Source organism: Pygocentrus nattereri, chromosome 21 (assembly GCF_015220715.1).
Source record: "Pygocentrus nattereri isolate fPygNat1 chromosome 21, fPygNat1.pri, whole genome shotgun sequence".
NCBI classification, from domain to species: domain Eukaryota; kingdom Metazoa; phylum Chordata; class Actinopteri; order Characiformes; family Serrasalmidae; genus Pygocentrus; species Pygocentrus nattereri.
The window spans coordinates 18,833,428-18,859,498 of NC_051231.1; the positions used below are offsets into that span (position 1 = coordinate 18,833,428).

Sequence of the window (26,071 nt, forward strand, 5' to 3'; positions counted from 1 at the left end):
AAGTCAAACAAATATTCATGTTCAGAAGTAATGGAAAACATAGAGGATTATACAGATCTTTAAATAAAGATTGAGAATGATCCACCACCCAAATAGAGGAATTTCGGAGCAGCTTTAGAGAGACTCTAATGGGGTAATTTCACTACATTTTACCACCAATAGATTAACTAGTTGTTCTCATTATGATATGATGTCTGTGAGACATGACAATAAGCAGATACGCCTTCCTGACTTAATTGGCTTACATGCAAGTAGATACATTTCTTGGTTGGCTGATGGGTGGTCGACAGTAATTTTTTTTCTCCAATTTACAGACTTAGGTCAGCCAAAGACAATGAATTTTTTCAACTGAGCACATACTGTATTGACACCTGCAAGAGTGTGAGGAGAATGTAATATGTTGACTAGATACTACAGGCATGACCAGCATATAGCACGGGCACATAAATATTATTGTTAATACTCATTTATGTTTTTTCTGTAACTCTAAACATAATTGTTTGATTAAATTCTTTTAAGTAGTTCATTTTAAACTACAGGACAAAATGTAACCAAACTGTCATTAAAGTAAAATGGAAATCAAACTGAATTTTTTTAACCTCACAATCATATACACTACATTTCAAAAAGTATTCACTCACTCATCCAAATAATTAAACCAAGGTGTTCCCTTCACTTCCCTGGTCACGTGTATAAAACCAAGCCCCTAGGCCTGCAGACTGCTTCTACAAACATTTATGAAATAATGGGTTGCTCTCAGGAGCTCAGTGAATTCCAGCATGGTACCGTAGTAGGCTGCCACCTTGTCCAGTCGTGAAATTTCCTTGCTACTAAACATTCCACATGCAACTGTCAGTGGTATTATAACAAAGTGGAAGCGATTGGGAACAGCAACTCCACCACGAAGTGGTAGGCCATGTAAAATGGCCAGAGCGAATGCTGAGGCGCATAGCGCACAGAGGTCGCCAACTTCAGTCAATCACTAAAGACCTCCAAACTTCGTGTGGCTATCAGATTAGTTCAACAACAGTGCCTAGTGAGCTTCATGGAATGGGTTTCCATGGCCAAGAAGCTGCATCCAAGCCTGACATGCGAAGGATTGGCGACCTGTCCAGGGTGTATCCTGCCTTCCGCCCGAAGACTGCTGGGAAAGGCTCCAGCACCCCCCCTCAGTCAGGGTCACGGGGAAGCGGCTTAGAAAATGGATGGATGGATGGATGAATGCAGAAGAGTAGGTTATCATGGAGTAGGGTTGTTTTTCAGGAGTTGGGCTCAGCCCCATAGTTCCAATGAAAGAAACTCTTAATACTTCAGCAAACCAAGAGATTTTTAACAATTTCATGCTCCCAACTTTGTGCGAACAATTTGGGGACGGCCCCTTCCTGTTCCAACATGACTGCGCACCAGTGCACAAACACTTGACTGGCCTGCACAGAATCCTGACCTCAACCTGATAAAACACCTTTGGGATGAATTAGAATGGAGACTGCAAGCCAGACCTTATCATCTAACATCAGTGTCTGACCTCACAAATGCGCTCCTGGAAGAATGGTCAAAAATTCCCATAAACACACTCCTAAACCTTGTGGAAAGCCTTCCCAGAAGAGTTCAAGTTGTTATAGCTGCAAAGGGTGGCTGACATCATATTAAACCCTATGGATTAAGAATGGGATGTCACTCAAGTTTATATGCATGTGAAGGCAGACAAGTGACCACTTTTGGCAATATAGTCTACCTTCTCTTGAAAATAAATCAATAGTGGTTCATTTAGATGGTCATTACAGTCAATTTAAATGTTTGTAGCAGCTTATAACACATCTCTTAAAAGATGTTATTTAAAGGTAACGACAATGAATACGAGAATTATTTTGTTAAAAAGAACTACCTTTTTCCACACTAACCTCTGTATCCTGGCAATCACTATTCCACCGTGGGTTAAGATAGCCAACACGAGCGCTGAGGTTGGTGCTGATAGTGTAACGTGCCTCACCATCACACTGAGAAATCCCATTATCCACTGCATCCACTTCCTCAACAAAGTTCTCATACAGCTGTGAAGAAAAAGAAAAAAAAAGATTTTTTTCCATGGGTGCGAACAATGTGTATGCAAAAATTTGGGCATGTCTTTGCAAAAATTTGGGCATTTTTCAAACCACATACTTTGTTGATTTTTGAATGTGAAAAGTACTAAAAAGAACTCCTTTAGAAAACTATTAAAAATGTCTTTTAAGATGAAAAGTATGCCGCCTACTGAGAGTGAGGGTGCACCTTTGCCAGTCACAGATGCACCCTCACTCTCAGTAGGCGGCATACTTTTCAACTAATGCTGCTTCTTTTTTCCCATTCAAGCACACCTTTGGTGATTCTGAAGAAAAAGGCCTTACGGGGAGGCTCACAAATACACACACGCACACACACACACACTACAAACAAACTAGCTATCATAGATGCTGCCCAAACACAGAAAGCCTGAAGCATAGTATTATGCATACAAAAGTAGTGCTACAATTCTTCATGAAGACACGAAGGATCAAGCTATTTCTATATGGTTACAAACACAAAAAAAACAATATTTTAGCACAGTAGCCCAGCATAACTAAACATTGTTATCCACAAACACAATAAATGCACATTTACATATTGGTTTGGAATTTTGGAATCCACACTTAATCTTTATCCATGACATCAGCCCTAAATCATTTTGAGGGATAATAGCCCCCTTTTCTGTTGAATTTTCAGCCTGCTAAATGTGAGTCACCACAATCATATTCTTGGTTTCAAACATTTAGTGATTTTTATAACTTTTGCTAAATGGTGCATGCTTTTGTATAGAAAGCAATTATTAAACTTTCAACTATACCTTTGTTTACAAAATTCATGTGTCAAAGAATCATAAGTGAGAATAATGATCAATTCTAAGCCAAAGAAAACTGTAATTTCAGTTTAATGAAAAATAATTCAAGCTTGGAACAGACATTGAAGTAACATTCTTGTAAATATTTGATAGTAAAATAGTAAATGTTTGTATCGTACTTAAAATGTAATGTAATAAATATACAGAAAAGTTTGAAACAAATAAGAATGATAATAAAACACAGCTTTAAAAAAATGGGTAACACTTTATTTGAAGGCTACCTACATAAGGGCTTTATGACGCATTCATAAGCACTGAATAATGTGTTTATGAAGCACTACTTGAACATTTATTAAGTGGTTATGTCGGTTCTCGCAACCTGACATAAGACGTTTTATGAAATAAATGACATTGTACTGACATAATATGAATAAACGTTGAACATATTTAAAACACTATACATAATTGCATCAATCATCTTATCCATGCCATGGAGCGAAGAGGGGGTAGTTTCCAGGCATATTTAACCTGATATCAGTACAATGTTGTCTTAAGAATGCTGACAAATAGTTATGTATAGTGTTTTAAATATGTTTAGTGCTGTAAATATGTTCAATGTTTTTTCTTATTATGTCAGTACAATGTCATTTATTTCATAAAACATCTTATGTCAGGTTGCGAGAACCGACATAAGCACTTAATAAATGTTCAAGTAGTGCTTCATAAACACATTATTCTGTTTTTCAACAGGTTTGATCACTCACCCGCCCCTCCCACTACACAAACATCTCTGCTGAAACCCTCCTGTCTGGCACTTCCAGCATGCTGCTCTACCCCCTCTCTCACACCCACCCCCAGCCCAACAACTTTCAGCTCACACCCACCCCCCACTGGTTCTTCTGCTGGTTGTCGTAACACCCCGTTCACACATTTCAACACTCAGCACCCCCTCTGCTCCAGTCTGACCTTCACAATGGCCCAGGTGAGAAATGAGCTCAGGAAGATCAAGGCGAGGAAGGCTACAGGGCCGGATGGCATCAGTGCCAGGCTCCTCAAGTCCTGCGCAGATCAGCTGTGTGGGATAGTGGAGCACATTTTCAACACAAGCCTGAAGCTGGGGAGAGTACCACAACTGTGGAAAACATCTTGTGTGGTGCCATTGCCAAAAACACAGCACCCAAAGGACCTCAGCAGCTACAGGCCGGTGGCACTAATGTCACACCTGATGAAGACACTGGAGAGGCTGGTCCTTAGACAACTCCGCCCTATGGTGAGCTCATCTATGGATCCACTTCAGTTTGCCTACCAACCTGGCATCGGGGTGGATGACGCCATCATCTACCTGCTGCATGGAGCTCTTTCTCACCTGGAGAAGCCTGGGGGCACTGTGAGAATCATGTTCTTTGATTTCTCCCATGCTTTCAACACCATACAGCTTGGGCTCCTGAAGGACAAGCTGGAACAGGCAGGGTTGGGCCATCACCTAACACACTGGACTACCTCACCAACCATCCACAGTATGTGAGGACAAGGGACTGTGTGTCCGAAATGGTGGTCTGTAACACAGGGGCCCCACAGGGGACGGTGTTAGCACCGTTCCTCTTCACCCTGTACATTGCAGACTTCATGTACCACTCACCAAACTGTCAACTACAGAAGTTCTCTGATGACTCAGCAATCGTCGGCCTCATCACAAATGAGGACGACGGAGAGTACAGAGAACTGATTCAGGACTTTGTGGACTGGTGTCTGTGGAATCACCTACAGATCAATGCGGGGAAGAACTGGAACGGACATTGAAAGAGTGGACTCATAAGTACCTGGGTGTGCACCTTAACTGTAAACTGGACTGGTCAGACAACACAGCTGCACTTTACAGGAAGGGACAGAGCAGACTCAGGAGACTCATACCTGCTCAGGAGACTGAGGTCATGTGGAGTGCAGGGGCCACTCCTGAGGACCTTTTTCGACAAAGTGGTGGCATCAGCCATCCTCTATGGAGTGGTCTGCTGGGGCGGCAGCATCTCCACTGCAGACAGGAAGAAACTGGACAAACTGATCAGGAGGGCTGGCTCGGTCCTAGGGACTCCTCTAGACCCAGTGCAGGCGGTGGAAGAAAGGAGGATGCTGAACAAGCTAGCATCCATGCTGGAGAACTACTCCCACATGCATGAGACTCTGGCAGCACTGGGCAGTTCCTTCAGTGACCGGCTCCTTCACCCCAAGTGTGTGAAGGAGCGCTATCGCAGGTCCTTCCTTCCTGCTGCTGTGAGACTGTACAACCAGCACTACTCCCAGTAGACCACACACACATACAATATACACTTACATTCAGAATGCGAACATTCTTCATTGTGCAATACGCTAAGTGCAATACAGATTCCTATGCAACTCTTATTTTATTATTATCCTTATTTTCCTGTAAATAGTCTAGAGATTTAGCTTTAATTTTTATTATTTAGAATGTTGATAAGGTTTATACTGTTTCCCATTTCTATTACTGAGTGCCTTACTCCTGTTACTCTGCTGCTGCTGTAATACTGTGAATTTCCCCGCTGTGGGACTTATCTTATTCAGTGCTTATGAATGCGTCATGAAGGTACCATTATGTGTAGGTATACCATTATGTATAGGTAGCCTTCAAATAAAGTGTTACCAAAAAATGCTTATCAGAGCCATCTAAAAAGTGTCTGGATGTGGTCCAACAGGTCTGTGTGATTGACAACCCTCAGTCCACGGCTTGCAGGAGGCTACATCTCTGAAAAAGAAAAACACAACATTGCGAGCAGGGAGAATTTTTAAAAAGGGCATTATAGAACTGAACAATGACCTCCCACTTTTTCAGTGGCTCTGGTTCTGGGAGGTGAAAATGATATTTGTTTCAATGATTTTTCAAAACAAAATTTGTTATATGTGGACCATATAACTAAATTGGCTCAAACTGCAGTACCACACCAAAAAAAAAAAAACCCTTCACAGTTAGCCATTTACAAAGATCATGCTATGATCTATTTAAGCCCAAGGCATTCACTGAGAGAGAAAAACTAAATATATTCAAAAACATCTAGAACAGTCTTCCCCTTTTTATTTCACAGATTAAAACACTGGGTATTTTAATTCTTGGGTCACTCTTTTTTAATTTATGCATGCTGGCTATCTTACCACAGCTATGCCGATGAGACTCAGTTCTACTTGGCACTTTCCCCAGTCAACTATGGTTCCCTTGACTCACTTTGCAAGTGCCTTGACAATATCATAACACGGATGGGACAAAACTTTCTGCAGCTGAATAAAGATAAAAAAAAAAGAGATTGTTTTATTTGGGAATACCAATGAGGGGTACAGACTAGTTGTCTATCTGGAGCCCTACGAAAGAACTTGTATGTAAACTTGGTATACTAACAGACTCTGATCTTAGTTTTAGCACTAAAGCAGTTAAGTGAGTCTTTTAACACCTTAAAAACATCAACAAGATCAGCGATTTTCTAACAAAACCAGATCTGGAGAATCTCATCCTCATCTTTATTATCTAGCAGGATTGATGTGTAATGGTTTCCTAACTGGACTCCCAAAAAAGGTAATCAAACAGATCAATCAAAACAGAGTTGTCAGAGTTCTAACTAGAAGTAAAAAAAGCAGGGAACAAACATTTCTATTTGAGCAGGCTTTCAGCTCCGTTTAAAACATTTTTTGCTTTTCCAGCCCTTCACCCTTTTTTCTAATGGCACTTTATTATCCTTTATTTATTATTTATTTATTTCACTTTTTATTATTATTTTAATAATGTCTTATCATGTTTTAATTTGAATGAAAGCAGTGTATGAAAGGTGCTATATAAATAAACTTGCCTTGTCTCACATGCGGCTCACTTTTCTTTGCTGTGCAAAGTTCTCACCCCATGAAAGCCATAGCAGCTCCTCTTCCTTGGCCAGTGCCTGTTTCTGTAACGTTAATATGCTACGTTAATTCATATCTTTAGTCCCTAAGCACAGAAAAAATCTAAATGATTAGCATTATCTCACAGTGCAGCATCAAATCGACAAACTACTAATCAGTGATCAATCAGTATTTTAAATTGGACTCTCTCTTCTATGTAGCATGCTAGTTAAGCTAACAAGTTACAGACACAGCCTATCAGGCAAAATTAGACAAGTGGACAACCAGAGGAATCATTTCTAATGATATGAAAATACAAATATGTTAAACAAATATGACAGTAAATCAAAAGAATAAAGACAAAAGACAAGAAATAACTTACATTTCTTAACCTCTCAGTCGCCAGAAATGACTAGTCCATCCGCCATGCTTTTCATAATGAAGAGATGCAATTTTTAACCATTGTACAGCATTATAGGACTGCCTTTGCCAAGAAGGATACATGCAATGCTGCCTTCAAATCTGGTCAAAATAAGGCACCTTAAATGACAGCTAACTTATATTGCTGTCAGAATGGGACCGTGCAAATGCTCTTAGTTTTTTTTTTTTTTTTTTTTTTTTTATCAATTAGTAATTCTCTTGGCCTAATGAGATTAAACTTAATCTTCAACATTACATTTAATTTTAATATTCTTTTAACGGCTTACGAGTCTCAGAAAGAGATTCCTCTAGCCGCTTCCTAAATAAGTACTGGTGAGGAGTTGGACATATTTTTTTTTTTTTTTTCAGGAATATGCTTATATGCTTATTTAAACCAATTTCACTTTGTCTTGTTATCAATAGATCGAATTAACTGGTAGAGAATTTATGGGCTGATCAGCAAATCAGTAATTGTTTGTAGATAGCAGACTTGCATAATTTTCTAACCTTTAAGTAGGTTAATGACATGGATCTCCTGACCCTCTAGGAAAGGCTCAGGCTTTGTTTCTCCATCAGAACAATGTTGAAAATTGAAAAGTGGTAAACAAAAGAAATCAATTTTGAAAATCTATTTTAGAGTCTATAAAGTCATGGAAGATGATGGAAAAACAAGATAAAAAAAAAAACAAAACAATATTTTGGACCTGGTTTAGAATTTCTTCTTTTCTGGCTGAAATTTATCATCAACTGTTTATTGGGTTTTACATTATTTGCCATAATATAAAAAATAAAAGAATATACAAAAATACAGAGTCTGGGGTAACAGTATAATACAAACAGTAAAATAAAATTAAAACAAAATTTGTGTCTCTTAATATAGAAAGTATAAAAACATTTTTTCTTCCAGTGCTGAGTCTGAACAGAGAAGGGACAAAACATAATAGGATGTTCAATTGTACAGATGAGCGCCTAGAAAGAACTTCAGTTGGCCTTTTCCAGATACAGTTGTAAAGGGGACAAAATTCTGATAAATCTTTGCGTTCTGGTGCAACTCGTAAGTTAGTTTTTCCGTAGGTAACCATTTGTCAATCTGCTTTAGCCACATCTTTTTGGATGGAATGTCAGTTTTTGACCATAATAACAGAATACACTTTCTAGCGAGATAGAATAAAATATGTAAAATAATAATGGTACCCTTGTCCAGTGAGGGATCCACAGCATTTAAGAGTTACACTTCTGGAGACATAGCAAATTGTATGCCAGTTATTTCTTGTATGGCCAAATGAATCTCCCTCCAGTAATTCTGTAGTTTGACGCATGACCAGAAAACATGTAGAACCATGCCCACATCGGCAGAGCATTTAAAGCACATGTTTGAGGTGTTAGGGAATATCCTGTGCAGACGGACCTGGGTAAGATACAGCCTATGAAAAAGTTTAAAGTTTTGTTCATGGACGTTAGTAGAAGTACATTTAGGAAAGATCCAATTACAAATATTTGACCAGACATCATCATCAAATGTCAGTCCTAGATCTTTGTCCCATGTTAGCTTGAGACTATCATAATGTGAAGAGTCCATATTGGATAGAGCAGTGTAAAGGTTTGAGATTATACTTTCTGAACTGTTCAAAGTAATCTGACTCTCCAATTCATTGAGTTGAAATCTATACTTGCCCCCTTTCTGGCATGACTGGATAAAGTGTCTGATTTGAAAAAAATTGTAAAGCTCAGTGTTAGGGAGTCCAAATAATGCTTTGAATTGTTCAAATGAGTTTAAAACTCCAGCTGTAAATAAACTGGAAAAATCCTCTATGCCCCTTAATTTCCAATTGTTAAGCCCAATGTCCCCAAGCTGGGATGGTAGATCTGGATTCAGGGTGAGTGCTGACCATAAAGAGATACAGTTAGGGATTTTCATATATTTTCTAGCATCTCTCCAAGAAAGCAACATGTTGTACACTACAAAATTATCTGAGAGATGGTATTTTATCAAAATTATATATAAAGGGTTCTGTTCGAAAACCAACTACACATCTGTTTCGCTTGAGCTGCCCAGAAATATAGATTTAAAATTAGTAGGGATACGCCCCCTAGACTTTTAGGTTTTAGAAGGATGGATAATTTCAATCTGGGTTTTTTATTATCCCAAATAAATCTGCTTATTAATTTGTTTACCTTTTTGAAAATATGGGAGTCAAATGGCAGGGCAGGTTTTGAAATAGACAAAGCAGTCTAGGTAAGATGTTGATCTTGATTACATTAATTCTGCCAAAAAATGTAATAGGTAAGCATGACCATTCCATTAAATATTTCCTTATGGTTTCTAAAATAGGGGAATAATTGGACCTATACAAATTATTCAGGTCAGGAGTAATTGTTATGCCAAGGTACCGAAATCCTGTATTTGTAAACTGGAATGGGGTATTTAGATTAATATAATCTGGGACATTTATCTGAATGATATGCTTATAGTCGAATTTGGTGACCTCAAGTTCACACCGCTGCTGTTTGCAGATGATGTGGTCCTATTGGGGACATCAGCTTTCGCTGGATCGGTTTGCAGCCAAGTGTGAAGCGGCCGGGATGAGGATCAGTACCTCCAAATCCAAGGCCATGGTTCTCAGGCGGGAAAGGGTGGAGTTTATAATTTCAGGAAGTTTATAATTTCAGGAACAGATGTCGCTGGATTCTTTAAACATAGAAGTATATCGTCAGCGAATAATGAGATGCGCTGATCCGATTCTCCCACTGAGACTCCTGAAGTAACGGGACTAGATCTGATGTATTCAGTGAGGGGTTCTATCACTAGGGCATACAACAGAGGTGACAGAGGGCAGCCCTGACGACATCCTCTTCTAATTGAAAAACTATCAGATAAAAGATTGTTTGTGTTTATAGAGGCCCTGGGGTCTGAATACAACTATATTTATAAAATTATTCCCTAACCCAATTTTCTCCATTAGTGCAAAGAGAAACTTCCACTCAACCCTGTCAAACGCTTTGTCAGGATGTAGGGAAACAATTAAAACGGTCTTTTCTTTTGCCAAGAAGATTTCTAATAATTAAGAAGACGGCGAATGTTATCGGATCCATATCTAGATTTAATGAATCCCGTCTGATCTGGTTTAATGATGTATGGAAGAAGTTTTTCCAGTCGGCGAGACAGCGCTTTTATTAGGATTTTATAGTCTATATTAGTTTATATATAAGTTATAAGTCTATAAGTTTTAATCTAGCATTTACAAGTGAGGACCAAATTATATTTGACTGTGTTTGTTTATGTTGTTGCTCTAGTTGCACAATTTCAGCTTCCAAGTTTTTCTGGATTTCGGCTCTGAGTTTTTTCTGGCGAGATGCATAAGAAATCAAGTGACCTCGCAAAGTGGCTTTGAGGGCATCCCATTTAATTGCACTAGTAACTGGAGAGTTGCCGTTGTCATGCCAATAATCCATAATTCTGTCTTTAACATAGAAATAAAAATCTTTAATAAGAACGTATTAAATCGCCACTGAGGTGTTTTTAATGATGTTAAATTTAATGCGATATTTAAATATACTGGACTGTGATCGGATAATAAGACAGGGTCGATTTGACAGTCCTTCACCATATATATACAGTTGGTAGGAATAAAAAAGTAATCAAGCCTTGAATAGGAGCCATGGGGGTGAGAATAAAATGTATAATCCCTAGACATGGTCTCCGGAGACTGAGAGCATACTGCAGGACTGTTTTGCTACGACAGACTGGGATGTGTTTAAAGCTGCAGCCACTACGGAGGACTCTTCTGTCAGCATACAGGAATATGCTGAACATGTGTCTGGCTACATCAGCACGTGTGTGGAGAACATCGTGCCCACCACACAAGTGAAGAGGTTCCCCAACCAGAAGCCCTGGATAAACAGTCAGGTACGACACATGCTCCATGCTCGCTCTCTTGCATACAGATCAGGCAATGAGACAGAGTACAAAGCTGCGAAGTACAGACTGAGGAAAGTCATCACAGCAGCCAAGAGGCAGTATGGAGAGAAACTGGATGGCTTCTACTCCACTGCTGACTCCAGGCAGATGTGGCAAGGCCTACAACACATTACAGAATACAGGACCATCACCAGCAACATCAGCTCCACAGACAGCCTACCGGACGACCTCATCACCTTCTACACCCGCTTCGAAACCTCCAGCACTAGCACCGGGAGGTTCACACACACACAGCCCACACAACCCCTGTCCCCCCCTCTGTCAGTATCAACAGGCCAGGTCTGCAGAGCTCTGAGAAAGATCTACCCGCGCAAGGCACCAGGACCAGACAAGATTCCTGGGCGGGCCCTCAGAGCATGTGTGAACGAGCTGGCTAATGTACTGACCTCCATTTTCAATCTCTCTCTCAGCCAGAGCATTGTTCCTACCTGCTATAAAAGGACAGTCATTGTCCCCATTCCTAAGAAGAGCCCCCCCACCAGCCTGAATGACTACAGACCAGTAGCACTCACTCCAATCATTATGAAGTGCTTTGAGAGAGTGGTGCTGGCCCACATACAAGACAGTATACCAGACACGCTGGACCCCCTGCAGTACGCCTACCGTCACAACAGATCCACCTCGGACGCAGTCGCTGCTGCCCTTCACTACTCCCTCTCCCACCTGGAAAACAAAGACTCCTACATCAGGATGCTCTTTGTTGACTACAGCTCAGCCTTCAATACAGTCATCCCACACAAACTCACCCACAAACTCTCCACACTCGGCCTGCACCCCACCCTCTGTGACTGGCTTTTGGACTTCCTGACTGGCAGGCCCCAGTCTGTCAGGATCAGCAACAGGACTTCAGCCAGCATCACCACCTACATCGGCACTCCACAGGGCTGCGTCCTCAGCCCTATTCTCTACACCCTGTTCACCCATGACTGTGTCGCCTCCCACAAGGACAACATCATCCTGAAGTTTGCTGACGACACAGCAGTGATAGGATGTATCACTGGTGGAGATGAAGCAGCCTACAGGAGGAGGTGACCAGACTGGTGTCATGGTGTGATGATAACAACCTCATCCTCAACACGGACAAGACAAAGGAGCTGATAGTGGACATGAGGAAGGAGAGGAGACCTCATCGGCCAATTTTCATCCGGGAGCTCGAGGTGGAGAGGGTGAGCAGCTTTAAATACCTGGGTGTCCACATCAGTGAAGACCTCACATGGTCACTGAACACCAAGCAGCTAGTCAGAAAGGCTCAACAGCGGCTGTACTTCCTGAGGAGGCTAAGGAGGTTTGGGATGTCTCCGGTGATCCTCAGCAACTTCTACAACTGCGTCATTGAGAGCCTCCTGACCAGCTGCATCACCGGGAGGTACGGCAGCTTGACCGTGATGGATCGTAAATGCCTACAGAGAGTGGTGAAGACTGCAGAGAAGATCACCAATTCTCCACTGCACTCTCTGCAGAACATTTACAACCACAGAGTCCAAAGGAAAGCTGCCTCCATCATCAAAGACCCCACCCACCCCCAGCACGGTCTGTTCAAACCTCTGCCCTCAGGACGGAGGTATAGGAGTATGATGTGCAAGACCTCCAGGCTAAAGAACTCCTTCTTCCCCACCGCAATCAGAGTTCTGAACCAGAAATAACTATTCACACTTCGGTCTGCCAGACTTAGGTACGGACGTGTGATGTGTACCCCACTGGTAAAGAACTCTTTCCTCAGGAATAACCTGCACCTACTGTCACTTTAACTGTAGCACATGTTTACAATTGCACTATCGCACTTTACTACTCATTTCCGCTGCAGATAATCATGTTCCCGGCAAGGCACAGCACTATTTATCCATACCACTGTAATTTATACATTGCACTATTTCTTGATTAATATATATGGTTGTATATATACTCTTTATATTCTTAATGTTATATCTGGCATTCTTAGCGAGGAGCAAAGTAAGCTTTTCATTGTATATAAGGAAACCTGTTTCCTCTGTACATATGACAATAAACACAATAAACAAGGGATGCAGTTCTCTCCAGATATCTACCAGGCCAGGCTGGGCACTCATATGTCGAAGTGTTTTAGAAGATTTACAATTAACCATGGGCAATGAAGAAGACTTCCAATATCCAATATGCAATCCAATATGCAATTAAAATCGCCACCCAGGAACCCAAGGCCCTTGCAAGATTCATTGAATAATTAAATTAAATGTGACATAAATTTTGGGTCATCTTCATTAGGTGCATATGTGTTCAAGATTGTAATATGCTGTCCAAATATGAAGCCTGTAAGCAAAATATATATATAATCTGTATCTTTTCTCTCTGAATCCAAAATGAAAGGAATATGTTTGTGTATGAGTATAGCTGTACCTCTCTTCTTAGAGCTATAGGATGATGAATAAATCTGGCCAACCCAGTCCCTCTTGAGTTTTGAATGTTCCTGAGCAGATAGATGTGTTTCTTGCAATAAGACTATATCAACCTTTTGTTTAAGAAATGTAGGATTTTTTTTCCTCTTCACAACATCCCCTATGCCCTTCACATTCCACATAACAAGTTTAACCGTACTATTCATGTCAACACTGTATTAAGAGCAAAAACCCCACAACCCCAAAACACAACCCCACGGACTAATGAACAAAAAACACAGGCAGAGAACCCCATTCCCAACAACAAGTACACTGTAAACCACCCCCCTCCCCGGCCTCATCCCTAAATGATAAGGCATACCCTGAAGCGAAAAGGCACCACCGATGTAACGTGGAGGTCTGGTGATGCCGAAGATCAACATACCTGGCAACCTCAAAGTCACAACAGCCGTTCAGGACTTACCGTCCCATCCACCCTCATGTAAAGACATGTAAAGTCAAGTCACCGGTGGGAGCGATAACTATGAAAAAAATGTTCAAAATACAACTCACATCTCGCTGCATCTAAATTCAAATAAAGCCCCACCGGTAAAATAGACATTCCACCTCTATAAAGGAATTTGCATTGAAATGGGCTCAGTCCAAGTCATTATCAAGGGAAGCAATGAACTTGCGTGCTGATTCTAAATTGTCAAACAACTGTACATTCCCATCGCGAACACACCGGAGCTTGGCTGGGTAGGTGAAACCAAGGTACATGCCTCGCTCGGCCAGAGCCTTCACTTCAGCCTCAAATTCGCGCCGCCTGCGTAGAACTTCAGCCGAAAGATCAGTGTAGAAGCGAAGGCTTGACCTGTTGTGAGAGACTGAACGTTTCTTCAATGCAGCTCGTAGGATGACCTCTTTTGTAGTGAACCGTAAAAAGCGGACCAGGGCGCTCTGTGGCGTGCTCCTGGACTGAGGTGCTGAAGTCAGAGATCTATGAGCCAGTTCAATTTCAATGGGTAGGATGCTGGCGGGAAGATCCAGCCAAGAGGGAATCTGGAGTTGGAGAAACTCTGCCAAGGGGACATTTCCCTCTGCATTTTCCAGTAGGTCGACAATTTTAAGGTTTTTCCTTCTCCTGCGGTTTTCTAGGTCGTCGACTTTCGCCTGTTTTGGACAGTTTGGTGAGTTGGGCTTTGTGTTTATTTAGTGAGTCCTCTGCCGCCGAGAGTCAGTTTTCAGCTTCCTCCAGTCTGCCTTCTGTGGCGGTAACTCGTGTCACCAAAGTAGATAACGAGGCCTCCACCAAGGAGACCGTACCAGCAATATCTTGAAGATGGCCCTCTATATTATCCAGACGACAACTGATAGATCCGAGTTCAGTGAGGAGAGCGGCCATATTTGATTTTTATTTTAGTATTAAATATATTTACCCATATTTAGTAATAATAATTATAATATAATAATCAATTATAATAATATTATTAATAAGTAATAGTAATAATAATAATAATAATAATAATAATAATAATAATAATAATACCCATATTTGAGTATTAGCATGGACATTAGCTTCGTCCCCCTCAGCAGATTCCAGAACTTACTTTTTCTCGTCTTTGAGTCTCTGGGACCGCGTTGTTGAAAAAATGTTGTGGAAAATCTTTGTCCCCAGATGTATCAGCCATAGTTACATCGATATTAGGACTGTAGTAAAGAAGTTAAACCGAGGTGGAAAGCAAATAAAGAGAGGTATAGGGAGTCAACGAAAGGTCTAAGCATATAGGAGCATATAAACACTTCAGTCTTAATCTGTAATCGGAATTTATTTAATCGGATTTGCAAAAATCTTTGCATGTAGACATAACCATTGTCTCCCAGGGTTCAGTTTCCGTTTCTCAAAGCTTTATCCAGCATCCAAGCCACAGTACGTTATTCTTCCTGATAAACAGCTATGCATTTAACTCCTTGTCTTATCATTATTCACCACCATTGCTACAATATCTTCTTTGATGAGTTTTGATCAACATTAACACACAAAAGATAATCAACAGAGACAGCAGAGACTGTATCTGCAGTGTCTTGGATGTTTAAAAAATGAATTAGAAAAAAAATAACATTCAAAAGGTTTAACCACTGTAACATACATTAATGCATAATTATTATTCAAGTTATAGTAAACTATGCTGCCTGTCACAACCGATGGATAAAACAGAAGTTAGGACACCACTAAAGTTGCCCTATTGATAAAAAAAAAAAAAAAAAAAAAAAAAAAAAAAAAAAATCACAATATTTTCCCCAAATCACTAAGCCCTAGCAAAAGTCAGCAAATCAAAATCAACAGCTTTAACCTTATAAACAATAGTATTTACTGCATATCTTTCTATATTATTTGATGTTTCAATCAAAGGCTAAAGAAACTAACCTTATCAAATAGGATCTCCAACTGTCTGCTGTCTTGTGTCAGCCCTGTAAGCTGGGAAAGAATTCGTCGACCAAAGTGAAAATAAACCAGACCGGCTGAGCTCAGTTTGGTTACCCATGGCTTCTCTGGGCATAAACTGTTGAAGCTCTCCACAAAGGATCTGTTAAAAAAAAAGAAAATGTTACACTGAGGGCTTGCAGAGGCATGTGTTATAACCCTTAATGATGTGTCAAAAAAAAATTGTCTTAACATAATTTGATATTTATTTGGAAACACTTGGCATATTACTTGTACTTGTTTCAACTCGGTTTTAGTGAATCACAAGTCATGTACAAAATGTTTCTGTTCATAGCTTCACCACAGCAAAGTCCAATTATAAATAACCAACAAGAATCCTCTGTATCCAGGCTATGATTTCAACTAGACTTGAAAAGAAATGTGGGCAAGACCAGGCCCTTCAAGGAGTTTAGCATTTCTTAAGAAACCAATGAGAAGTCATGGCAGGATCTCATTATTATAGGCCAGTAGCCAATTTCATCCAGTTGCAGGGGCTTGCACATGGAAATGAATAATTATGCTTTGATTTTTTTCCCCCCAAATGGGTCAATTAAACTGGATCAAAACCTATGTACATTAAAAAAAAAACTTCAAAACAATCCCATTTCAGTCTAGAATGTTACTTTCTGCACATGTATTAAAAAGACTGGATTGGCAACATCCTTTGATCAAACTGGAGGGCAAAAACACACAACCGGATTAGGATCCCAGGCTGTAAGGGACCAAAAGTGGATGAATGATCTCAATCCATTTTTCAATAGATTTGATCACTCAGCTCTCCTACACAGTTATCCCTGTTATAACCCTCCCCCCCACCCCCGCCCCCTGCACTCCTAGTGTACTGTCCTGCCCCCTCTCCCACATTCGCCCCCCTCTCCACAACTCTTACCTCACACTCCCACACCCCAACTGGTTCCCCTGCTGTCAGCCCAACCACCTACCTGTCCACTTCAGCACCCAGCACCCCTGCTCCTGTTTGTGTCTTACAACAGCCCAGGTGTTACAACAGGACCTCAGGAATATTTCAGGTCTGAATGGTATCAATGCCAGGCTCCTCAAGTCCTTCACAGATCAGCTGTGTGAAATAGTTGGACACATGTTCAACATGAGCCTGAGAGTACCACAACTTTGGGAAAAATTGTGTGTGGCACCAGTGCTGAAAACAGGCTGGTGGCACCAATATTGAACCTGATGAATACGCTAGAGAGAGCGGGCCATCTGGTGAGCTCATCTATGGGCCCACTTCAGTTTGCCTACCTGGCATTGGATTGGATAATCGCTGCCATCTACCTCCTACACAGAGCACTTTCTCACCTGGAAAGGCCAGGGAGCACTGTGGGAATCATGTTCTTTGATTTTTCCAGTACTTTAAACAACATTGAGCCTAGGATCTTGAGGAACAAGCTGAACAACACTGGGGTGGATACCCAGGTTACCACCTGGCAAATTCTGGATTACCTGAGGGGCTAACACAGAGGTCCCCACAGAGAAAAGTCCTGGCAGTTACTTTTCACCCTGAACAGATTTCACGTACAGCTCACCAAAGTGTCATCTACAGAGGTTTTTTTTGATCACTCTGCAATCATCTGACTCATTACAGATGAGGATGACAGAGAGTACAGAGAACTGACCCAGGACTTTGTAGACTGGTGGAACCACTTCCTAATCAAACCAAAGAGATAGTGGTGGATTTCTGCAGGTTCAGAAACCTTCCTCCACCAGTTAACATCCAGGGAATGGACACAGAAAGTGGAGCCCCATAAATACTTGGGTTTTCATCTCAACAATAGACTGGACTGGTCAGATAACATTTATTAAAAAAAAAAAAAAGTAAAAATCCCCCAAAATGTTACTTTCAGCAAATAAATACAAACTGTGCATTAAAATGTACATATAAATGATTGTTTCCTACAGACACTTAGTTCTTTTATGTTATGTTTTTATTTATTTATTTTTTGTTCATTTGTGTTTTATGTTTGTTTACTACAGATGCTTTGTTCATTAATTCACTTAGAAAATCAGCAAAATATATCATTTCATCAGAGGTGCACAGAGTGTACAAACTGGACCCTGGCTTAATACTTGCCAGCACCCTGGTGACTAACTAATTTTATTCTGAAATTATTTATTTATTTCATCCACATAGTTTATTCTTCAAAATATAACGCTAAGACAAATGACATTATACACACATAAGATGATAGTAAAAAATAACTACAGCTTTACTATATAACCCCACTTGAGGAAAAGCTGGGACGATGTGCAAAACCCTGCATGTGATAACTGAAAAGACTAGCTGTTGTAACTTTGAAACTGAAATGTTTGCCTACTCTTCCTTGAGTATCCTTTGTCATATTTTTGATTTGTAATTTCTACAAATTCCTCTAAATTCTGGAAGACAATTAATTTGCTGAATAACAAATCAGTACCTATTCCAAATCATACTGTAATTAATGATCAATGATTCTGGATTTTTCTGGATAATCTGTTCTGGATTATGGTGACATGTTATACAAATATGCACCTGTAACTACTATAAAATCTCTAGACTGTGTATACCATGCCGTCTTACGATTCATTACATCTAGAACACCCATCATGTATACTACAGAGACACACTGGCATCTTTAGTGCTTACTGGCCAAATGCAATCATACATCACAGAAATGCTCAGTGTGAATAACACAGGTTATCAGACTCGTTCTAACATATAGATTGCACTTCAGGTGCTGAGAGCTTTTACAGAGCTGGGAAAATCTGCTTTCAGCTATAGTGCTAAAGTGAGCTGCAATTTATTAAAAGGAATCTCATTTTTAAACTTTTAGTCTCTAATCACCTCCACACATTCTGCAACTGCATTATTTGATACGCATTCTCTCTATTTTGCCAATATGTCATACATCTATTTGTTTTATTTCATTCATTTATGTTTTTATTTTATTCTTTTCTGAACTGTTACTTGTCAAGCTATTATAATGTAATTGTAATTTTGTAATTGTGGTTTATTGATTTTGTCATTGGTTTAATCACATAATTATAAACATTTGTATATAAAGAGACTCTTACTAAAATAATTAAAAATGCTAGTACAAATGTTATTACAAAGTCTAAAGGATAAACACTTAGTGCCATTTGATTCAGTTCACTGACCTAAATAACTCCTTGTCTGGTATGTTCACTTTCAATTAATTCAAAGTCTACAGCCTACTGTACAAAGTTCAAAAGGTCACTGAACAAAACTCCGTCACCACCATCTTTGTTAAAGGTTCCTGATCAATATTCATAACTTTTGGACACCTTCTGACAAATTGTGACCCACTTTCACTTAGCTCCTCTTTGCCAAAAAGACCCCTTATTTGTGCATTTGGCCTCATTATTGCATGCATATCAATCCACTTTGCCAATACAACTATGACAATTTTACCATTAGTCATGTACAACCCCATTTCCAAGAGAGTTGGGACGCTCTGCCAAATGTAAATATGAACAAAATGCAATGATGTGCAAATAATTCAATATATAATTCATTGGAAATGGTACAACATGTCAAATGTTGTCTTTTTTTTTTAATTATATGCCCATTTTGAATCTGATGCCAACAACACAAAAAAAAATGGCATGCGTGACTGGCACATCTGTGAGGGCATCATTAATGATGAATGATAAACATGTTTTTCACAGAAGGATTTTGACTATTTCCGCAAGACCATGCCAAACAACATTCTGCATATGCTCACCGGCCACTTTATTAGGTACCTTGCTAGTAAAAGGTTGGAGCCCCTTTTGCCTTCAGAACTGCCTTAATTCTTCATGACACACTTTCAACAAGGAGTTGGAAACATTCCTCAGAGATTTTGGTTGGTTATTTGAGTTACTGTTGCCTTTCTCTCATCTGGAAACAGTCTGCCCATTCTCCTCTGACCTCTCACATCAACGAGGCATTTTCGTCCACACAACTGCCGCTCACTGGATGTTTTCTCTTTTTCGGACCATTCTCTGTAAACCCTAGAGATGGTTGTGCGTGAAAATCCCAATAGATCAGAAGTTTCTGAAATACTCAAACCAGCCCGTCTGGCACCAACAACCATGCCATGTTCAAAGTCACCCATTCTGATGCTCGGTCTGTGCTTCAGCAAGTTGTCTTGACCACCTCTACATGCCTAAATGGGGCCTAAATTGAGTTACGGCCGTGTGATTGGCTGATTAGCTATTTGTGTTAACAAGCAATTGAACAACAAAGGAGATCTGAACTGTTGATCAGCTGAAATCCTATGTTAAGCAGGAATGGTAAAATAATACACTTTCAAAACTACAACAGTTGGAGTCCTCTGTTCCCAAACACAGTGTTGTTGAAAGAAAAGGTGATGAAATTCAGTGGTGAATATGTCCCTGTTCCAACTTTTTTGAAATGTGTCGTTGGTATCAAATTCAAAATGGGCATTTTTTTTTCTTTTCAAAACAATATTTCTTAGTTTCAACATTTGATTTGTTATCTTTGTACTATTTTCAATAAAATATAGGGTTTAAATGCACATCGTTGCATTTTGTTTTTATTTACGTTTTGCACAGCATCACAACTTTTTTGGAAATGAGCTGTATTTTTAACATCTATGTTTACAATCTTCTGCATGTTCAACAAACCTCAATAGCTCTTTACATAGTAAATGATGCATGTATCATGTTTCAACATGTATCAACAATGATTTTTCATATTCAATTTTCTTTTAGTTTTTTTCCTTGCCTTGCTTCCTTTCCATCTGGTCTCCTGAACACACAGAATATCTACCTTCCTTCTCTCCATCATGTCTGCAAGCTCTCTGCCTTTACCAGTCATTGTCCCTATGTTCAGAGTCCCTACTCTAACCTCCACACTCCTGCCTTTCCTTCTCTCTCGCTGCCTTCTAACCCACCTTCCTCCTCTCCTCTTTGATGGTCTTTGACCTACAGTAGTCCAATTTCCACCGGCACCCTGCTGGTCAACAGCACCGGAGGCGGTCGTTGTTAACCCGGGCCTCGACCGATCCGGTATGGCAATAAAATTTGTGATCCGCATGATAGTTTTGGCACAAGTATTCCGCCAGATGCACTTCCTGACGCAACCTTCACCATTTATCCGGGCTTGGGACTGGCACCAGAAGTACACAAAGTACACCCCTAATGGCTGGTTTGCAGCAGTTGATTATATGCCTGTGTATAAAAGGGGCTTTCAGGAAGTCCTTAATCAAAGAGGATGGGTAGTTGCTTGCAAGCTTAACAATAACGTTCTTCACAGAACATTTGTCAAGTTTTATTTTTAAATTTATACCAAAGTTTAAAAGCCAGCATCTGTCATGCTTAGTTAATAGCATGGGTAACTTGCTCTGTAAAGGCACTATATATGCTGAGAGGTATATATGAATTTTTGAGCAACATATTGCTGCTGTCAGGAAAAAAAAAAAACTTGTCTCTGCATTTTTGTCATTTTTCGACATAATTTGAAAATGCTTGTTGGTCTTTTTATTTATTATTAAATATAATTATAAGTTGTCATCCTCTGGCTCACAGTCATAGTCAGAAAACAGTGTTGTGTTGTGTTCAGTGCTGTGCAGTGACTGTGACAAAGTCAGTTGGCAAACGATTTTGTTACCAAGGCAAAAAAAAAAAGTCTTTCAAAGGGTTTCGCTCATTGTAAATACAGACAAATAATAGGACAGACTGGACTGTAATACAAATAAAGTTAAAAGTTTATCTATTTTGCAAACTGGAAAGTTCAGTTCAACTGAAGTTTATTTGTATAGAGCTTTTTACAATGATGTTGTTACAAAGCAGCTCTGCATTGGTAGAGGCAGTCTCAGTCTTTATGAAAAGTCAGAGTGAGCTGAAACAGTCCCATTCTATCTCAATGCTGGTACATCTGGATGGCACAGTGATGCAACCGAAAGTGAAACTAGCTCTGCATGGACTCCTTTTTAATTGTGACATTCTATCTCTGAAGTCTGTTTTGCACAGTCAGTTTTCACTTTTATACTTTGTTTTGATAAATCCTGGCAAATAAGGTGAGTAAATGTGCAATTAACAGTATTATTTTAATCCTGTTTTAGATCATTCCTCAGTCAGAGTCCAGTGCAAAAGGCCTGAGTAAATGTTAACAGCAGGATAATACAGTTGAAGTGGGTGCTGCTACAGCTCTCTGTTGGTGCCATCATTTGTAGCAACAAAGAAAAAAAATTATCAAACTTTTATCCTTGTTTTTCTTTACCTAGGGAAAATTCATATCTACAAATGCAAACTGATCAAGATAAACCAAATAGACATTTTAAAAATAGAAATTAGGCATGATGTACATATGCTCACAGGACTAAAATATCCTGAAGCAAAAAAAAAAAAAAAAAACTAAACAATTATCTTTTTTATGGGTCATTTTCTTCTTTATTTACTTTGGTTTTCTTTGTAAAAAAAAAAACAAAAACATTTCACATCAAAAGGAAAACATGGTCCATAATTCCTGCTCAAGAAACTAGTGTTACGTGTGCTTTGATTAACTGATTATTGCTACAATAAAGCTCGTTTCCACTTGCATCTCTATAGGATACTTAAGCTGTATATATAATGATACGTAATAATTCACTTTCACATGCAATGTTCAATACTACTTGGGACAGCTCTAGTTTAAAAACTGATACTAAAAGCATGTAAGATATGCACATAATATACTTTATATTTTGCAGTTTTTCACTGAATACTTTGATAAAGATTTAAACTTAAAGCTGTCTCTTAACATTATTGTAGAAACCTGTAAGCTATCTAGCAAGCTGGTTGTTAAACACAGTTGTGTCTTCATACACTGTCAGAAATAACTCCACTGTTATAGGGTTTTAGTGTAAACAAAGTCATTCAGAGTGGTTTAGTGTGAAATGCTGTGTTAGAGAAACTTACCTTCTTAGAACTGTTAAATGTAATTTTAATGGTGGAGGGGAAAGGTGCAGAGTGCTGTAAAGCAAAATATACCCCAAAGAAAACTTTTGAAACATTTGTCTCTGTGTTTGCACACTGTGAAATTAGACCTCTGCATTTAACTCATCCGTGCAGTGAAAAAAACACATATATGCACACTAGTAAACACACACTATTGGGCAGTGAGCACACTTGCCCGAAGCAGTGGGCAGCCCTATCCATGGCGCCCGGGGAGCAATTGGGGGTTAGATGCCTTGCTCAAGGGCATGTCAGTCATGGACTGTCAGCTGAGGGGATCAAACCGGCAACCTTCCGGTCACAGGGCTGGTTCCCTAAACTCGAGCCCACGACTGCCACCTTAGATAGTAAAATGGCTATATTTGTGTTGTGGGCATGGAGACCCCTGGTTCCCATCATCATGACTGTTAAGAAATTAGAGTCTCTACAATTAACCATTTTACACCAAACCACTCTGAATGAATGTTTACATCTCAACAAATCATGCAAATGTTAGGCAAAAAGTATGCAAAAATGACTAAGGTGAGTTTGGATGTCTACTTAAGGTGTTGCTCTTATCGATAATAAATATGCAATACTGCTAGAGTATTAAAACTAGCAGTGCAGTATGTGATATTAATGCTGTTGTAATAGTGCTTTTTTCAGTACAATTTTAGCTAAATGGGCAGCTACGGTACTGTAGTTTGTAATGCTGCAGGACAAATTCAGTAAAAAAAAAAAAAATCTTTAAATTTCTAAAATTCTTTTTATTCTTGTGTTTATCTAGTTAGCAGGAAAACCAACACAACAGTTCCACACGCGGATGCCTATTTACTACCCCAGCAAGGTTTTCCAACAATTGCTGAAACAATTAACATTGGTTCATGCACCACCGAACACAGAAACATACATCTTTCTCTCATTTCAAACATTCATCTTTACTTTTAGTGAGTTGCCAGTTTATTAGGATCACCTAACATATTGGTGTACTTTACAGGTTTATAATTAGAGACTACAGTGTTACTGCACATTTGCCTGTTCTCCACCCTATAGTTGTAAGAAACCATCACAGCATAGCTACAATGTGACCAGCCCTGGATTACATACAAACAGCTAAAAGTATGTGGACACCTGAACATCACTCCTAAAAACCATTTTATGTTAACAGTAATACTGTGATAAAGAAACTTTGAATCACTGTATTCAATATATATTGGTATATGATTTATATTCAAAATTGACTGGTACATAAAATCAATCATGTTGCAAATAAATGTATGACATGATTCTATGATAAATTGCTAGGTTTTGAAAAATTGTAGGAAGTATTTTGAAAAGTTTAGTGATAAAAAGAGCTGATGACTGAGAAAGCTGTATTGCACTGAGAATGAACATCCAGAACGCCTCACACTTGATCAAATCACTATTCAAAGTAATTTTACATTGTCATTAGTTTATTATTTAATAATCATTATAAAGTTTTGCCACATCATGGGGGGTGCTGGAGCCCATCCCAGCTGTGCCTTTTACTGGGCAAAAGGCAGGATACACCCTGGACAGGTCGCCAGTCCATCGCAGGGCAGATAAAAAATTAAAAACCTTTAAAAATCTGAAATCTGTGTTTTTGTGTGCATACAGCAAATGTCAAGCTCTCCAATAAAATTAATCTTACCTAATGTAACAAATTTTAAAAAACTTCCTATGTAGCACTTTTCCAATTTATCGGCTTATTACTCAGTTCATAGTCAGCTGAACTGTATTTAATCTGTTCTTATAGAGTGTTTTATTATCTACTGCTCAAGTCTGGACGTTTTGCTGCTCCTCACTTGAACATGTCTTTTCACCACAAATTTTTTTTTTTTTTTTTTTTTTAAACTAAAACAGCAGAAAAAATGCCTTCAGGATACAGAGGTTAAGATTAGGTTTAGGTGTAGAACTGGCTACAGTAATTAGTAAAGAAATGTGTATGTCTAATTTATATAGTTTAAGGTTTGTATGCGAGGTATAGATAATACCATAGTAATTTTCATGTACTTATAATAATTTATTCAAACCATAACATTTGTATATCTAAAGTTCTGTAAATTAAGCAATAAAACTGACCACTGACCCAGTTTGGCTGCCAGCTGTAGATTTGAGACGCTTTCATATGTGCCACTGAAATTTGATCCGTATCCGATCTGCGGCAGCGCGACTCAGTCTGAACAGCCAGATCGGAATTCATACAACTACGTCAGTACAACTCGACACTCGTTTTCATTTCGCGCTGCTGAGATTGATGAATATTTAAGCTGATGATTCTGTACCGAAAAATTTGAGGAGATTCTGAGGCCGGAGGAGCCCGAGGCTGCAGCGTTTAAAGAATCTGAGGACACGAACCAAAGAGGTGGCCGTGGCCGGATAACCTGCCTTTTAAGGAGAACTGGGTTTGTGAAAACAGCTTATTACTGTTACTCAATTTCTTTATATATCTAAACAGACAACGCTGAACGCGTATAGATCATGTGAAAACAGGCCCACCTCTGATGATGGTCATAACGCTGTTGACTTGGGTCATACACTCCGCCAACGTCAACCACAACTTCACATTGGGCCAGCTCTGCAGGCTCACGTGTCCGCGTGATTTTAGCATCCTAATGGATCAACATTAAATATTAATAGATAATTTCCCAACATTTTCAAGGGTTCTGCAACAAAGCTCTCTGAATGATGGGTTAACGTTACATCTTAACGAGTAATTATGGTGAAGTTCCCATATTTAATGTGATTAACTGGCTATCTTAGCAAGACTGACATAACAGCTAATGTCACAATTATGTTAACAGTTCATTAAAAAATAGTTCACTTGTAACCTTGTACTCCGGGAGCTGCCGTAGAAAGTAACACGCCAAGACTTCATCACAATGAAATGTCCCGTTGTGTGTGCCAATTTTAACAGAAGACATTTCCTGCAAACAAGGTCTCTTGGCTGAGTGCATGTATTGTCTGCGTGTTATGAAGAGGTGCGATCCTTCTGTAGCTGTCGGGTAAAAGGGCGTTCCACGTGCAATCTGATAAAAATACGGCTCAAAAAATCTACACGACTTAAACGACGGTATGCGTCTCATTAGGCACACAACACACCACGCGAGTTTACACAGTACAAACGGGAAGACTTCTTCTAGTACAACTGACGA

The 26,071-nt window shown here is 39.4% G+C and overlaps 1 protein-coding gene across 1 annotated transcript in view; it reads right to left on the minus strand.

Moving 5' to 3' along the window:
- The window catches only part of myg1 (myg1 exonuclease), a 46,308-nt gene extending 20,237 nt beyond the window's left edge, over positions 1–26,071 (minus strand). The window contains exons 1-4 of the mRNA XM_017719170.2: positions 25,748–26,071; positions 25,416–25,528; positions 15,909–16,068; positions 1,902–2,051 (exon numbers count right to left, since the gene is read on the minus strand). Of these exons, the coding sequence (XP_017574659.1) occupies positions 1,902–2,051; positions 15,909–16,068; positions 25,416–25,528; positions 25,748–26,002 (678 nt within the window). The 5' untranslated portion in view covers positions 26,003–26,071. The remainder of the gene's footprint in view (positions 1–1,901; positions 2,052–15,908; positions 16,069–25,415; positions 25,529–25,747) is intronic.